Source organism: Microcaecilia unicolor, chromosome 11 (genome assembly GCF_901765095.1).
Source record: "Microcaecilia unicolor chromosome 11, aMicUni1.1, whole genome shotgun sequence".
In the NCBI taxonomy this organism is placed as follows: Eukaryota; Metazoa; Chordata; class Amphibia; order Gymnophiona; family Siphonopidae; genus Microcaecilia; species Microcaecilia unicolor.
This window is the reverse complement of record NC_044041.1, coordinates 69,828,674-69,844,661: the sequence shown is the minus strand read 5'-3', so window position 1 is coordinate 69,844,661 and position 15,988 is coordinate 69,828,674. Positions and strand designations below refer to the sequence as shown.

The following is a 15,988-nucleotide window of genomic DNA, read 5'->3' as shown; positions in this document are numbered from 1 at the left end:
AACAGCTGACGACAGCACTGATGTCGAGATATGCGCCTACACGCAAGCAACGGCTGATGATGAAACAGATGATGAAATGAGCAGCAAGGCACATGCTGACAAAATTCAACAACCTCCTGTCACTTTTGCAAGAGCGCTAGAGAGTCTCAACACCGTGCGGGCCTATCTGGAGGCCACTGGATGTCAGTGCTATGACAGTTTTTACTGTCTGGCAGACATAGTCTGTGGAACTCACAGACACAATAGTGTACAGAGGACTATGACTGATTACTTCAAGTAAACCTAACGTCAGTTAATAGAGACTGTATAACGTCAGTTAATGGAGACTGTATACTGTATGTATAATAAACAGTACTGTACATATGTTTATCAGATGTCAAGCTTCTTTGGGTCACAACGGTTAAGTGCACACTCCGGTTAACTGCATGTATTTCTTTGATCCCAGACCCTTGCACTTAAGCGGATTGCACTGTACTCATAAAAGCTCTGCTCCTAAATTTAGGCATCTAAGTCAGGCACCAACAAAGCTGCCAGCTTGTATAGATTTGCCCAACAGGGTTGACCCAATCCTAGGTTAACCATGATTCAACGTAGCAGGGGCGTAGCTACGGGTGGGCCTGGATGGGCCCAGGCCCACCCAATCACACCTCAGGCCCACCCAATTTGTCCTGTGCCTCCAATCCTTTGCTGCTCTTCTAGGTGCCGGTTAGGCTGCAGTGAGAGTGCCGCACAGCCTTTCAGTTCTGCCCTGAATTCAGTGGCTTAGGCATAGCTAGGGGGATGGAAAAAACGGCGCCTATGCGCATTCATCGCCAGTTTAGTTCCTGCAGCGCACGCGGTGCCGCCTATGCGCATGCACCACTGTCTTCCCGCTTGCACGCGGTGCGTGCCACTTCCAAACGCTGGCTGGATCGGATTCGTGCCTTGCTTTTCTGCAGATGGTTGGCGGCGTCGCCTGCTTGCCGCTTGTCATCCCACTCAGCCTCCTGCTATCCGCACACTCCCAGTCTCCTGTCTCCCATCCCCTCACTGTGCTGCCTGCACTGCTTGAAGCCAAGAGAAGAAGCAGAACGTCGTCCAGAGAGCTCAGCTGCAGCGGCCTTGTGTAGTAGTAAAGTAGCTTACCAAACAAGGCCGCTGTGGCTGAGATGAGCTCTCTCGACGACGTTGACATTCTGCTCCTTCTCTTGGCTTCAAGCAGTGCAGGCACCGGCAGCACGGGGGAGGAGGTCCAGTCCGGTGTGTGTTGCAGGCTGCACTCGCTGAAGCAGCCCAGCTATTCGGCAACAACGGTGCTTGACTTTGGTTGGTTGTGCAAAGCTGACTCCTGTGACAGAGGTAAGGTAAGGGACCGTTCCCACGGTGCATGTTGTGTGTGCTCTCTCTGGCTCGCTGACTTTGTGGGCTCCTGGGTTCCACCTCCGCGGCACTTGCAGGAGCTATCACCTGACCCGTCCCCAACACAGCACAGGACAGGACAGGACAAGGAGGTTGAAGAAAACAGAAGATGGGGTGTTCCTATCTAGTCCATTATACAGACTTTAGCAAAAGAATTTTCAAAATTAATGTGTAGTCCATCTGTAAAAAGTCTAAAACAGTTCCAGTTGGATAGGCATTAGGCAGTGCCTTAAAAGGTGGAGGTGGGATTTTTTTTCTTTTTTACTTATTTAACAGCTTTTTAATTTATTTGAAACCTTCCTATATTTATATTTATATTATATTTATATTTGAAACCTGCAAAGAGGTGGGATAATGTGGGATACAAATGCAATAAATAAATAAATATCTAGATTTAAATATAAAATAAAAATTGAACATCAGTAAAAACAGCTTAAAAATTATTATAGCTGGTAGAAATAGCAGTGATAATTTTTGTATTTTGTGCTCATTTATCTACGCTGTTCTATACAATACAGATGGCAAAGTTTCAGTGAGAATATTCTATTTCTTGATCTTAACTGTTCATCTTAATTGTTTCTGTAATCTGCCTTTGGGAAGCCTGGTGTTATAAAGTAACATAGTTAATGATGACAGATAAAGACCTGTAGGGTCTATCCAGTCTGCCCAGCAAGATAAACTCATTTTACATGGTATGTGATACTTTACATGTATACCCGAGTTTGATTTGTCCCTGCCTTTCTCAACCCAGCCCAGCACTGCAGGTAATTACAATTGTAAATGCTTTTTTTAAACATCATAATGGTGGGATGAGTAGGGGGTAGGACAGGGCTGACACTAGGCTACAGGGAGGGGTGGGGGTAGGGTGGGGCTGATGCCAGGTTATAGGGATAGATGGGGGGTAGTGTAGAGAAAGGAAGGGCTGATGCCAGGCTACGGGGATGGATGGATGGGGGGGGGGGGGGGGGGGGAGTAGGAAAGGAACGGTAGGGCTAATGCCAGGTTATAAGAAAGGATGAGGTGAGTAGGGAAGGGAAGGGTAGGACTGATGTCGGGCTACAGGGAGGAATGGAGGGGTAGGGAAGGACAGAGCTGATGCTGGGCTGGTCTGTGTTCTGCATGTGACCAAAGTGATTCTTCTGGCATGTGGTTTGTGTTGGGATCTATATCAGTCTGAGTAGTCTGACTTTTCCAGTGAGACGCGTAATGCTGTTGTGTATATTCACTGCTGCCTTTTTAAAGGTACTGTTATTAGTATTTGTGTGTTCAGAATTGGTGGTGTTAAAGTTTGCTACATAGGCTTTGAGTATGTATGTGGTTTATATTGATGCTGGACAGCTGTTGGGCAGACTGTTTATTAGAAATCCTTCATCAAGTGCACTTTAAGGCATTGTTTAGGAGTATCTCAAGAAATGCTACTCTCACTTATATATATAGTGCCCACCCATATTAGCTCTGGGCCCACCCAAAATGTCAGGTCTGGCTACGCCACTGCAACGTAGTGGTTTGTTGTTTTGATTTCTATATTATATTTCCTAAGAAAAACAAGACTGAAGACCTATATGTAAAGTAAATCCAGGACTGGACCAACCTGTTGGTCAAATATGAAGCCAATTGGCAAGGCAACCCTAAAAGTATTTTTTTTCCAGTAGAATTTAGGCCTGCAAGTTATTTTCCTAGATTTAGGCTTCTAAGCTAGGTTCTTACTGCTGAGAACCAGTGACAAGCAGCTAACATTTCCCTGCCCTAAATTACCTCCCCCTAGTCATTCACCTTTTAGGGGCCTAAATGTAGGCACTCAACTATAGTATATTTTCAAAGGGGCCAATTTAGAGCTAAGCTCCCAAAGTTAGGCTCCTAAATCCTGTGAAAATGGGCCTAACAGCTAAACCTGCCCTGATTTTACCTGATTACATTCAGAGACATACAGTCTTGCTTTTTGTACAAACAATTAAGTTGCATACCTGTAACAGCCATTCTCCTTGGACAACATGACCCCACGGACACATACGGTAGTTGCTCAAAAGAGTGAGAAGTGTGTGGAGGAGTGACCTAGTGGTTAGGGTGGTGGACTTTGGTCCTGAGGAACTGAGTTCAATTCCCACTGCAGGCACAGGCAGCTCCTTGTGACTCTGGACAAGTCACTTAACCCTCCATTGCCCCATGTAAGCCGCATTGAGCCTGCCATGAGTGGGAAAGCATGGGGTACAAATGTAACAAAAATAAAATTATGGAGATCTTTGTTGTCCATGGAAAAACTGTTGAATTAAGGTCAACATACAAATTGTAGGTAAGGTCCTTTTATTGCACTAATGCCCCAATGCTCAGAGCAAACGCAGGCACTAGAGGCCATTAGTGCCAGACTAGTGCCCCTGTTTGCCAGTGCAATGTGATCAGAAGGTCTTTACAGGGCCATACAAGATCTCGCAATGGATCAGTGCTAATTGCATGCAAATGCGATTAAAACGAGGCCTTTCTGCATTCCCTCTCATGCACAGAAAACAGCACCCCAGAAGAAGGGGCCCCCTGCCGCACAAAAACATACGCCAGCTCAGAGCAGGCGTTACTCATGTCCAGCAACATGCTGGAGTGGAGGGCTCCTTCCTTCCCATGGAGCTGGTGAAATGGTGAAGGATGCAGAGACATGTCAGGCGCAGAGGCGGTTTTCGAGGATTTGGAAGGAGTTTCAGCCAGTGTGCCGTGGGAACGTGAGGCAAGGGAATCCTCTCCCCCCATGGCAACCGTGCTGCAGGAATGTGAGGGGGCCACGGGAGGAAGGGCCATGCAAGAGGAGCAAGGATGCGGAGGCTGAAGTTTCCAGCTCCCGTTCCACTGCCGGTTCCCTCTGCCTTTGCCGCACTGTCTACCCCCCCCCCCCCCCATTGGGCTCGGCATGAGCACAAGAGCTTTGCTTAGGCACAGCTCTTGTGCGCATGTTTAGTGCACAATTCTGCCACTTATCTTCCTAATGTTCGATGCTAACAGTGTGCATATCATTTGCATACTATTAGCATCAAACATTAGGGAGTTATTTTTAGTCACTACTGTGGCAGAGGTTTGAGCATCGGGGCATTAGTGCATTTTGAACTAACTTTTTGAAAGACATTTTGCAGAAAGTGGATGGCGGGAGTAAGGCTCATTGAGTCATTCCCAATTTGTGTGGTGACTCTTATTCCTCCATAACTATATGGAATAACACAGTTATCATTTTAAAATCTGTAGATGGTGTGGAGTGAAACCAGGGCTGGGCTAATTTAGCCTGGCCCTGATGACCTCAAACTTTTAATCAAAGTATTTTATAGTCAAGTTTGTGTGAGGTCTCATAAATGGGAATCCACCTCCTATTTCAAATCTTAGAAAAATGTTTGGCAGTAATCCCTTGCATTTGGCATCTAACATCTGATCCAGGAGGAGGATTAGCCCAGGTACCAGAGTAGCCTGCTGATGTGTAGTTTGTTTTAGTATTTTAGGCAAGATTTTGTTTGTTGTTGAGTAGTGAGGTTAGGGAAGGGTGGCATATGCGTCACTGCCTTCATTTCCTGGATACCACAAGGTTGCCATGGTTACAGGAAGTTCCTCCATAGTGAGCTGGAAGGAGTGTGGCGTATTAACCGCTTCTTAGTTTCACTGACTGCACACAAGGGCAGCAAAGCAAGTCCTGCTGAATTTGTACTACTCCCAAAACACTTCAGTCACTCCCAAAACAGATCAGTGAACTTTCTAAACAAACATGCCGTGATCCTCAGAAATTCAGAATGGATTTGTAAACCCCAAAAAGTCCCTTGAACCTTTGAAAGCAGATTCATGAACCAAAAACATATTTGTGAACCCTGAAAAATAATGCAGCAGTGCCTCAAAGGAGCAGTGTGGGATCTCCAAAACACAGAGGTTTGCTCTCCCTAAGAAACAAGTTTTGCAAATAGGCTCAGAGCTTCCCAGCTTTTGCCTATTCATTGCTCTGTCTTATCTCTGAGTGGCAAGAGCTCAAGGGATGGTATGTGATTAGAGAGGAGACTTCAAGGGGGCAGTTGTATTTGTTTATGGCAGCTGAAGTCAGAGCTGATGGAGTAGACTCTCGACCTCAAAAGCTCATGCCTCAATAAATTGTTTTTTTTTTATTTTTTTGTATAAAGTGCCACTAGGCAGATAACCCCCCCCCCCCCCCAAAAAAAAAAAAAAAACCCCAACAACAAAAAAGCCAAAAAACAAAATGACCCATCCATCCAGTTTGCCTAGTAAGATGATTAGGGTTGCAACTGCTACTCTGTGCAGGATACCCTCCCGTGTCATGTCTTGTTCTTACAGAAGGCCCTCAGCAAGGTGGTGAGGAAGGAGTAGAACAAGGACCATAAACCAGTATTCACAGCAATGGGACTTACTCTTGTTCTTCAAATTTCATGAAACACTGGGTAAAGCTAATAGAGAGGTCTGGGTAATGGGTTGTTACAGAGCTCTTCCTAGGCAGTATCACGGTACCTACCCGTGCCTCGATACGTCTGTGACTGGATAAGTCCTTCCACTGGAAGCTGGACAGGGAAGCAGTGATAAACCGCCCAAAACCAATGTGTTAAGTGAAGGTGCTTTGGAAAGCATCCTACAGTTATTCCAACCAAACAACCCTTTATTCATTTGTTCTTTCAATATCTCACACTGAAGTGGGATTATATGTTTTATAAGGAAGCAGCAAAATGGATTTAAGATGGTAAAATGATGATGATCTGTGGAGTGGATGAGAGGGAAGCATTTGAAGGACGGAGAGGGTAATTTGTGCAGTGAATCAGTTCATTCAGCACAGGGAATGAGATGGGCTGCTTTCTTTACATGTCCAGATCTATTATGGTTGTTATTTATGGTTCTCTATTTCTTGTTAATGTAGGCTTCCATTATGAATCCAATAATGAACTGGACAAGAGGGATTTCGAGAAGTCTCTTGAGAACATTGCTGTGGTCTTCAGTAGCACGTAAGTAGGCCTGAGCAGACCCTTCACCCATGGGTGCTGGAGGGATGGGGACACTGAAGGAAAGATTAAAGTCAGTGGAGGGGTTTATGTGTATATTTATGTCTATGGCAGCAGCATCAACAAGCACTGAGAATAAGGCAAACAAGGCAGAGATATGGGCATAAGAACATAAGAACTGCTATACTGGGTCAGACCAAAGGTCCATCAGGCCCAGTATCCTCTTTTCAACAGTGGCAAATCCAGGTCACAAGTAACTTGCAGAACCCCAAAAAGTAGCAAGAACCCATGCTACTTAGCCCCAGGGATAAGCATTGGCTTTTCCCAGGTCTACCTTAATAACAGTTTGTGGACTTTTGCTCCAGAAATTTGTCCAAATCTTTTTTAAACTCAGCTACACAAACAGGTTTTACCACATCCTCTGGAGACAGTTACAAAGCTTAATTACTGTATGCATTGAGTGGAAAAAATATTTCCTCCCATTTGTTTTATGCTCCACTTTATAACTTTGTGGCTTGTCCCCTAGTCTTTGTATTTTTTGAAAGGGTGGATAAATGACTTGCATTTTCACTATCAGTACAGCACAGTGTATATGCACTGAGGATAGAAACAGTGCATCTAGTTCATATATTTGAATTCCACTGCTGTTAAATGTGTATATTTTTAATACTGTTTCACAGTAGTTCTATTATTAGGTTTCAAGTTACTGTTTTCAAGTTTACTTCAGTTATTGTATTTATATTTATTCTTGGTTATTTTACGATTGTTATGCTGTCAACAAAATTGTAAGATTTATGTTAAACTACACTTGCTGTACACCACCTTGGGTGAATCTCTTCATAAAGGTGTTTAATAAATAAATAAAAAAGAGTTTATGAGCCAAATAGTAAGCCATCTATTTGAAGAATTAAGGGGTACTTTTACCAAGCTACAAGAAAAATGGCCCTGTACTAGCAGCGGAGGCCATTTTTCCAGTGCGCCAGGGCACTTTTTAACGCAGCGGGTAAAAAGCCCCCAGACACACGTGGCCACGTGGTAAGAGAACTGTAACCACGTGGCCATGCAATGGGGAGCCCTTACTGCCACCCATGAGGTGGCAATTAGGGTTCCTGTGCTAACCTGGTGGTAACCAGGCATTGAGTGGTGATACCCGATTACCACCAGGCTAGGTGTGCACTCAGGGCAGGACCACCACCGGCTGCTGCGTTGGGCTGGCGGTAGACCCAAAAGAGCGGGTGGTAAGTCCACGTTGGGCTTACCGCTGCTTTGTAAAAGGGCCCCTAAATAACCCTTACAGATGTGTTTTGGCTCATGTCTTCATCAGGGGTCACAAAATCTCTTCCACACCAGTGGTTCAGAAATCCAAAAAGCCGCTCTATTAATATCAGGTCATCTCTTCTCTCCACTATTTGGAAAATGTGCTGATGACCAAGTATGCTACAACTTACTGTTGCACATTTCAAACACCATCGCTGAGACGCAAAACGTCATGGCATGTCCCCTAGTCTTTGTACTTTGTTGAAAGAGTAGACAATTGCCTTACATTTACACTATTAGTACAGCACAGTGTACATGTACTGAGGATATACACAAGCATTCTGTCTGCATCCTCTTCATTTCCTAGTGCTTTCTGGAATAGTTATGGGCCCTTTCAGCTGCCTCTTCTCTTTCAGCATTTCAGAGTTGCTCATGGGTGAAGTGGACAGCAGTACGCTCCTTTCTCTACCTCCAGGGGACAATACTCAGGTGGGTTCTGCCATGCCGCATCGCAGTGAAATAAACTGAGTCTAGCATGGCCTATCTTAGTAAATCTGCTTTCGCAACAGAGGGAAGAGTAACAAAGCAGCCTAAACACATTAAAGGCAGCTCCTAGAAGGTATGAACAGATAGTACTGGACAGCTGCCTCTGTTATACAGAAGGGTCTGTATACTTTTCTCCTGAGCACATGGTAAGGGGACTTGCTGAATGCAGTGCCACTGCACAGCTCCCTTGCAAATCTTGGGGAAGAACAGGAGACATTTTTGAGAGAGATGGGTCTGAATCATATTATGAGATGTGATCCTTTTACTGCTAGGTATCCTTATTCTATTGCTGAGTAAATTATTCTGGGAAACCCCACTGATATACAAGAAAGATTAAGGGAAACTGCTCTTTTGCAGCACGCTGGTACTCACCACAGTCACTGCAAATCTACTACTAACACTGTACAAATATATATGAGACAGTCCCTACTCCAGAGAGTTTACATCCTAGTCAAGAGAAATATACAGACCCTCCATTGCCCCAGGTACCAAACTTAGATTGTGAGCCCTCTAGGGACAAAGTACCTGCCTATAATGTGTACAGCGCTGCGTATGTCTAGCAGCGCTATAGAAATGATTCGTAGTAGTAGAGACTTTGGAAATTTATTTTAATTATAAATAAAAGGTTGAAATCAGCAAGGCTGTGATTAGGACAACAAGGAGGTTAAAAATTACAAGCAGCCTCTGAAAGAAGTATTTTTAGACTGGATTTGATGTATAGCACAGCAAGGTGGTAAATGTGGCATTGGGAGTTAGTGATGGAGACTGGCTTGCCTGATGAGAGCAGTGCAGGAAAGATAAGAGAAAGGTTGTATTCTCCAGCTCTCCCTCTAACATCTACACTCAAAATTGGCATTCCCTTCTCTTTTCCTCTCTACAACCTGCAGTCAATGGAGAATCTCTACAGTGGGATCCCAGGGCCAGGGCCTGATTATACACAGCTTCATCCTGAATACGTGGATTTGGGTGAGTGTCTTCTTCTCACATTTCAAAAGTGAATATGGGGGAGACAAAACAAGATAGCAGCAATGAGATATTGAGGATCACTGGAGAAGCCCAAGAGATGCTCAGTTTACTGAAAGACTGGCAGAAACCCTTGGGTTGAGCATGCTACTGTGCCTCTATTCCAGGCAGCCCATCTGCAGAGGTGGTAGATATCATGCTGCAACGCTACGAGGGTGGTGTGGACGCAGCCCTGCAATACTCCAAGAACATGTCAAAGTACATGAAGGATCTCATTTACTACCTGGAGAAGAGGACCACACTGGGTGAGATGGGGCATAGAGCAGAGTGTATACGACAGGGTAATAGACGATGTGGAAGTGTAGATGGTGGGCTGTGATGGGTTTTAGTGCAATAGACGGGATCTTAATGCTGGCAGCCAAAGGATGCTTGGGAGCTCTGTGTATACTTCTGTAAATTCCTTGTCCTTGTCTTTCAGAGATGGAGTTTGCTAAAGGGCTACAGAAGCTGGGTAATACCTGCAGGCAAATGATAAATCAGGAGGTAAACCGCACCTTATCCTCTGCCCTCCCCTTCAGGAGAAAAACATTTTCATGAGAGAGATTCTATGGAGCACACAGAGGATTGCTCTAAATACCTGCTCACTCATTCTGGCTGGTAACTGCTCTTTCTGTGTCTCTCCAGCCTCACATGCCTTTCCTGTCCATCTATTCGCTAGCACTGGAGCAGGATACAGAATACAGTCATGGGGTCCTGCAAGCAGCGAACACTCTGCAAAATCAGACTTTCCTACAGGTGAGATACCCCTTCCCCTATGTCAGGAGAGATGAACGCAATCTTCTTCCAGGACAACTCCCTATAATATTCCTCAGATTAGATACCTACAGCTCTCAGCAGGTGAGCCACCCCTCCCTTAGATTGTCCTTTTGGTGTGCCCCCAGGTGAAAGTCCCTAACCCACCTCTAGGTTAGACACCCCTCAACCCTCCTCCAGTAGAAATCTTCAGCCCATGACCTATCTCCAGCTGAGCCCCCTAAGGGACTGGGTAGTTGGGAGGTGCTCAGTCAAAGCTGATGCTGCAGAGTAAATCTTGAATCCTGATGCACATTAAAGCCACATACAAAGACTCCTCCATTAGAGATCTTATGTGGATTTAATATCCCTCCCCTTCTCCCTTTCTTGCTATGTCTTTTCTGCCTTTCTAATCCTGTGCATCTACCCAAAAGGAGTGAACTTCCACTAGACAGATTGAATGGTCTTAGAGCATAAGAGTTGACCTACTGGGTCAGACCAAGGGCCCATCTAACCCAAAATCCTATTTTCAACAGTGACCAATCCAGGTCACAAGTACCTGGCAAGATTCCATGCTATTTAACCTCAGGGCTAAGCAGTGGCTTTTCCCAGGTCTACCATAATGGTTTATGGACTTTTTCTCCAGGAACTTTTCCAAATCTTTTTTTTTTTTTTACCCAGCTACATTAACTGCTTTTACCACCATACTTGTTCTGGCAAATTAGTTCCAGATCTTAACTATACATTGAGTGAAAAAAATATTTTCTCTTATTTATTTTAATTTGGCTACTATGTAACTTCATGGAGGGTCCCTTAGTCTTTGCACTTTTTGAAAGACAAACATTTGATTTGCATTTACCCATTCCACTCCACTCAGGATTTTGTTATCCCCCCCCCCCCCCAAAGCCATCTCTTTTCCAAACTGAAGAACCCTAACCTCTTTAGCCTTTCCTCATATGAGAATTGTTCCATCCTTAATCATTTTGGCCACTCATCTTCGTACCTTTTCCAGTTCCACTATATATTTATTTATTTTTTTGTGATGTGGTGACCAGAATTGCACACAATATTCAAGGTGTGGTCTCATCATGTAGCAATACAGAGGCATTATGATATTGTTTGTCTTTACTAGATCGTGGCATGTTTTTTCTTTCAGCCACTGACCATGAGGCGCCTGGAGCATGAGAAGAGAAGGAAGGACATAAAGGAACATTGGCAGCGAGCGCAGAGGAAACTGGTATGAAGGAGAGCCTGGCATGTTCTGAGGCTACAGAACATCAGAAGGATAGGGGCATGTCTCATCTTAGCTTGGGTTCTCAATTTACAGGTTAAAATGGTGTTATCTAGTAAACACCTGACTCCGAGGCTCCATTTCTTCCTCAGATATCCAAAAGAGAAAATCTTTTTAGAACAATTCAAGTGTTTCTTACCCTTGGCAATCTGTGAGCTACAAAGTATATCTAGATAGAAGATTCTCTCTCTTTCTGCTTCTGCTTTTTCCGTTCTGTTTCATAGGAATAAATCACAAAGCTGAATATCTTCTCCTTATTCAAAGTTTGAATACAGGGTAACAAACTAGAAGATGATTTATATTAATTGATATTCTGCCCACATCTAGTGGTATCATCATTTCACAGTCACTCAGTCTACGGTAGCATCTAATGGATGCAAGCAAACGCACACAGCAGATACATTACGATAAATTCATTTTAACCTTCCCAGACTTTGAAACCAAATAGCAATTATTCTATTACACAGAACTCTCTCATTATGAGTTATTAGAAAGTAGAGATGGGCTATTGCAGATGCTGAAAATGTTACAGGTACCGGCAACAAAATGAAGGTGTGGAACACTTGAATTCACAGGCATGATCGAACAGCAGGGCCTTGGCAACTTACTTGGTGATTAAAGTTTTTTGCCAGTAGTAGTTTAAGATAACTTGGGGGATTAAGCTTTTGAATCCATTTGAACTTTCACTGTGTGGGTTTTTTGATTGGACCTATAATGGGTTTCCTTTAGCAAGATGCAGAGTCCAACCTGCGGAAGTCAAAGCAGGGATACATGCAGCGCAGTGAGGAGTATGAAAAAGCAAAATATGTGACTGTGAAGGCAGAGGAGGAACAGCTAAACACCAGCAGCAGTATGACTACCAAAACGTTGGACAAAAAGCGCAAACTGGAGGAGGAAGCCAAGAACAAGGTGAGGAAAGGACATGTGGGATAGATGGGGGGCACAAGAAGGGACTGCCACCTCTGCTCTTACAGCTGCCTTTACCTTGCAGGCAGAGGAAGCGATGGCTACATACCGTACCTGCATTGCTGATGCAAAGACACAGAAGCAGGAGCTGGAGGATACAAAAGTGAACGTACTCCGACAGATTCAGGATGTCATCAAGCAAAGTGACCAGATTCTCAAGTCGGTAAGAGAGCCTCTGAATCCTTGCACCCATGGATTCTCTTCCAGGAAAGTGCACTCCTGACTCTGTCCTTGCATACTGCAGGCCACCATCTCATACTACCAGATCATGCACATGCAGACAGCTCCGCTTCCAGTGCACTTCCAGACTTTGTGCGAGAGCAGCAAGCTGTACGACTTGGGTCAGCAATATGCCTCCTATGTCAGACAACTGCAGAGAGGTGACGAACCTGACACCCAGTATGATTTTGAACCTTATGTGCCTCAGATCACATGGTAAGTTCCAGTTCAATTTATTTGATATGCCGCAAAATTTTCACAAAGAAATCTAAGCGGTTTACAATATAAAAATAATCAGGGGAAGAAAAAGAGGAGGGGGACACACACAAAATAACATACTACAAAATAGGACACAAGAGGGAAACAGAGGAAGGAAAGATTACATTGTTCAGAAAAAGGGAGAAACAAGGGAAGGAATGAACAAGAAGAAGCTTGGCGTTGCCTATTTCCGTGGCTAGGTCAGAAACACAGGGGGAAGGCCTCAAGTCAGATATCTACAGAAGGAAAAGCCAGGATGAAATATTAAGTAGTTGGGTTTTTTAATTGTTTTTATTGAGAAAGTGATCACAGCATAGCACAGATAAAAGAGGGGCACCCCTGATCTGGGTGCTTCAAGGATTACGTATAGTGTCTAAGCTGTAGGTAGGCAAAAAAACTTGAGGTACAGACATTCCACTGGCTGTGACATGTCTGAAAGGAAGGAAAAACCTCATCGCCTCGAGACACCATCTGGCTCACATAACGACATCTCATCCAAGTACAAGACTGAAGGGGGGGGATCCCAGCTGGCCCACCGGCCTACCAGAAACCCAGGATTAAAAGATAGCTCCAAAAAAGGGGAAAGGCCCACCGCTCCCCCCAACCTGGACCTCCACCACTTCCAAGGTAGCTTCAAAGGATAGAGAAGTGGGGAGAGGTGAAGCCGCCTGCCCCCATAGTGGAGAACATTGAAAACGAGTACAGGGAAGCCGCCGCACTCCAGACATACTCTGGCGCAAACTTATAAACTTCTGTATGCAATTCATGAAGTCAGCGAATCACTGCTGCCACATTATAGTGTCGAAGATCAGGCAAGTTCACTCCTTCCCCCCCCCCCCCCACACACTCTATTTGCATAAGTTTATTGTAACCGATGCGCACACAATGGGCTCTCCAAATAAATATAGATACCATGACTTGGTAGATCACCTCATCTTTGGAGGAGATACAACAGCTTGGGCAGCAGGACCATTTTGACCAAAACTACGTGCCCCAAAAAGGAGATTCGCAGCTCCCACCATCTATGACAGAGAAGCTTAATAGCCTCTATTTTCTCTATGTCATTTTTCCTATAAACGACGGGGGGATCCTAATGCAGGAACACCCCCAAATACTTGAGCATCCCCTTAGCCCATTTCAACGGGAAGGAAGAGAGTGAATGGCAAGGGCAAGTAGCGGACACTGCCAATTGCAGATTTATCAAAATTAATGTGCAGTCCTCAGAACATGCCAAATTGTTGGATAAGAGTCACTAACTCAGGAACACCAGTCAATGCGTGGTCCAGAAAAATTAGCATATCACCAGTTTGTCATCCAAGAGCTGGGAGAAGTGGCACATTGAAACCTGGACCTTGTCCTCCGGGACCAGCGCCATCACCGTCTCAGGCTGCGTCGATGCCATCTTCTTTGGAGGGTGTGTGGCCTTTTCCTTGCCAGCCCTCGCTGCTTTAATAGGCATTACAGAGCCACCCTGTCTGTGCGGCAAAAAAATCTATCCACCAGGATCTTTGCCAAGATAACCCTGACACAGGCAGTGAGTTTTGAGGCCACTGCATCTCAAACTGAGCAGATATTAGGGGTTGTCTGGCAAGGGGGAGCAGAACCCAGTCTTGAATGCTCACATCATGTGACCTCCCTCCTAAGTTTTTAACTGGGTCTTGAAATTCTGAAAGGATTGCTCTAGACAGTGATAAGGAGGAAGGGCGTTCCACAGCGTGGTAGAAGCTACACTAAAAGAGGAGTTTCCTGTGGACATTTAGAAATGTCTGATGGAAGGAAGGGACTACTAAAAGACCCTGAGCAGCTTGTAGGGGCAAAGGGAATCAAAAGGTCAGCTAAAAAGGAAGACAGTATAATAAACTTGAAAGGTATCCTATATGCAATAGGAAGCATATGTTCAGCGATAAGAAGTGGTGAAACATGATCATATTTTCTTTTATCATGAAGGAGTTTCACCGCCGTATTTTGTACCAGTTGCAGACGGTTCAGCCGATATGTGGGCAAACCTATAAGAACAGAATTACAATAGTCAAGTTTGGCTAATGTGAGTGAATGAAGAAAGATTCAAAGAGACCCAGGGACCAGAAGGGAACGAATAGAGTGGAGATGCCTGAGCATAAAGAAAGAGGAAGGAACCAGTCTGGAGATATGGGAATGGAAAGAGAGGGTGTTATCCATCGTGATACCCAAGATCCTAGTAGAAGAAACAAATGAAAGAGGAGTACCATGAATAGTGAAACAAGGGGGACCCATAACAGGGGAACGAGAGGAAAAGATCATAGCCACCGATTTAGTTGAGTTAGATTTCAGACAATTTGTAGTCAGCCAATCAGCAACAGAGTCTAATTTGCCAGAAATCATAGAAAAATCAGAAGCAGATCCAGAGTGAAAAGGAAAGAGAAGCTGTATTTCATCAGCGTATATAAAAAAGGTAAATCCCTAGGAGTGAAGCAAAGAAGTTAGGGGGGGGGGGGCTAGAAAAATATTTAATAGGATGATTTCAAGATTGAGCCCTGAGGAACACCAGACAGCAAAGGACAAAGGGATAAAGTGGAATTGGAATAGCAAAGAATATAAGAACGTTCAGTTAAGTGGGAGTAAAACCACTGCAGGGCTTGGCCAGTGATGTGCAGATCCTTTAAGTGAGAAAGAAGCAAAGAATGATCTATGATGTCGAAAGCTGCAGAGATATCCTGTGAAAAGATGACAACATTACTTTCCCTGTCTAACGTCAGCCTAATGCAATTGGTGATTCCTAGGAGGGAGTGTTCAGTAGAGTGATGGGCATGAAGCCCCACCTGATGGGGTTAAAGAGCAGCAAATTTGGACAGGGTGATTAGAAAATTGGAAGAAAACAAGTTTTTCCATTGTCTTAGAAAAGGAAGATTGGATATTGGCCTAAAAATTATTGACAACAGAAATATCAGATTTGGGATCTTTAAGGAGAGAGGTAACAGTGGCCTGTTTCCAGGACAAGGGAAGAGTACCTAAGGAGAGACTAGAAGTGACCATGGAAAGCAGGAATGGAAGAAAAGGCTGAAGAAATCTTTTAAAGGAGGAACACTGGAACAGGATCATCAGAAAGAGAAGAAGGATGGAGAGAAGAAACTGTTTTTTTTTTTAAGGAGAGCCACAGTAGGAACACTAAAAGAGGCAAGAGAGGCAATAGGAACAGTAGATACAGAAGAAGGGCCAGATGAGGGGGGAACGGGAAGAACTGGAAGAGTTGGAGGAGGTTGACGATGCAGGGCAATCTTATCATAGAACCTGGAAGCAAAATCATCAGCTGTCATTGAGGAAGAAGTCACCAGGCTGGAGGAATTGTGAGATCATTAAGCAA

At 44.4% G+C, this 15,988-nt stretch overlaps 1 protein-coding gene across 3 annotated transcripts in view; it reads left to right on the top strand.

Moving 5' to 3' along the window:
- Positions 1 to 15,988, top strand: part of ARHGAP45 (Rho GTPase activating protein 45) — a 115,795-nt gene that overhangs the window by 69,495 nt on the left and 30,312 nt on the right. For all 3 annotated transcript variants that reach the window (XM_030219456.1, XM_030219457.1, XM_030219455.1), the window contains exons 4-13: positions 6,275 to 6,359; positions 8,030 to 8,102; positions 9,047 to 9,125; positions 9,290 to 9,427; positions 9,601 to 9,665; positions 9,807 to 9,917; positions 11,071 to 11,151; positions 11,935 to 12,114; positions 12,197 to 12,334; positions 12,416 to 12,606. In XM_030219456.1, coding sequence (XP_030075316.1) covers positions 6,275 to 6,359; positions 8,030 to 8,102; positions 9,047 to 9,125; positions 9,290 to 9,427; positions 9,601 to 9,665; positions 9,807 to 9,917; positions 11,071 to 11,151; positions 11,935 to 12,114; positions 12,197 to 12,334; positions 12,416 to 12,606 — 1,141 coding nt within the window. The remainder of the gene's footprint in view (positions 1 to 6,274; positions 6,360 to 8,029; positions 8,103 to 9,046; positions 9,126 to 9,289; positions 9,428 to 9,600; positions 9,666 to 9,806; positions 9,918 to 11,070; positions 11,152 to 11,934; positions 12,115 to 12,196; positions 12,335 to 12,415; positions 12,607 to 15,988) is intronic.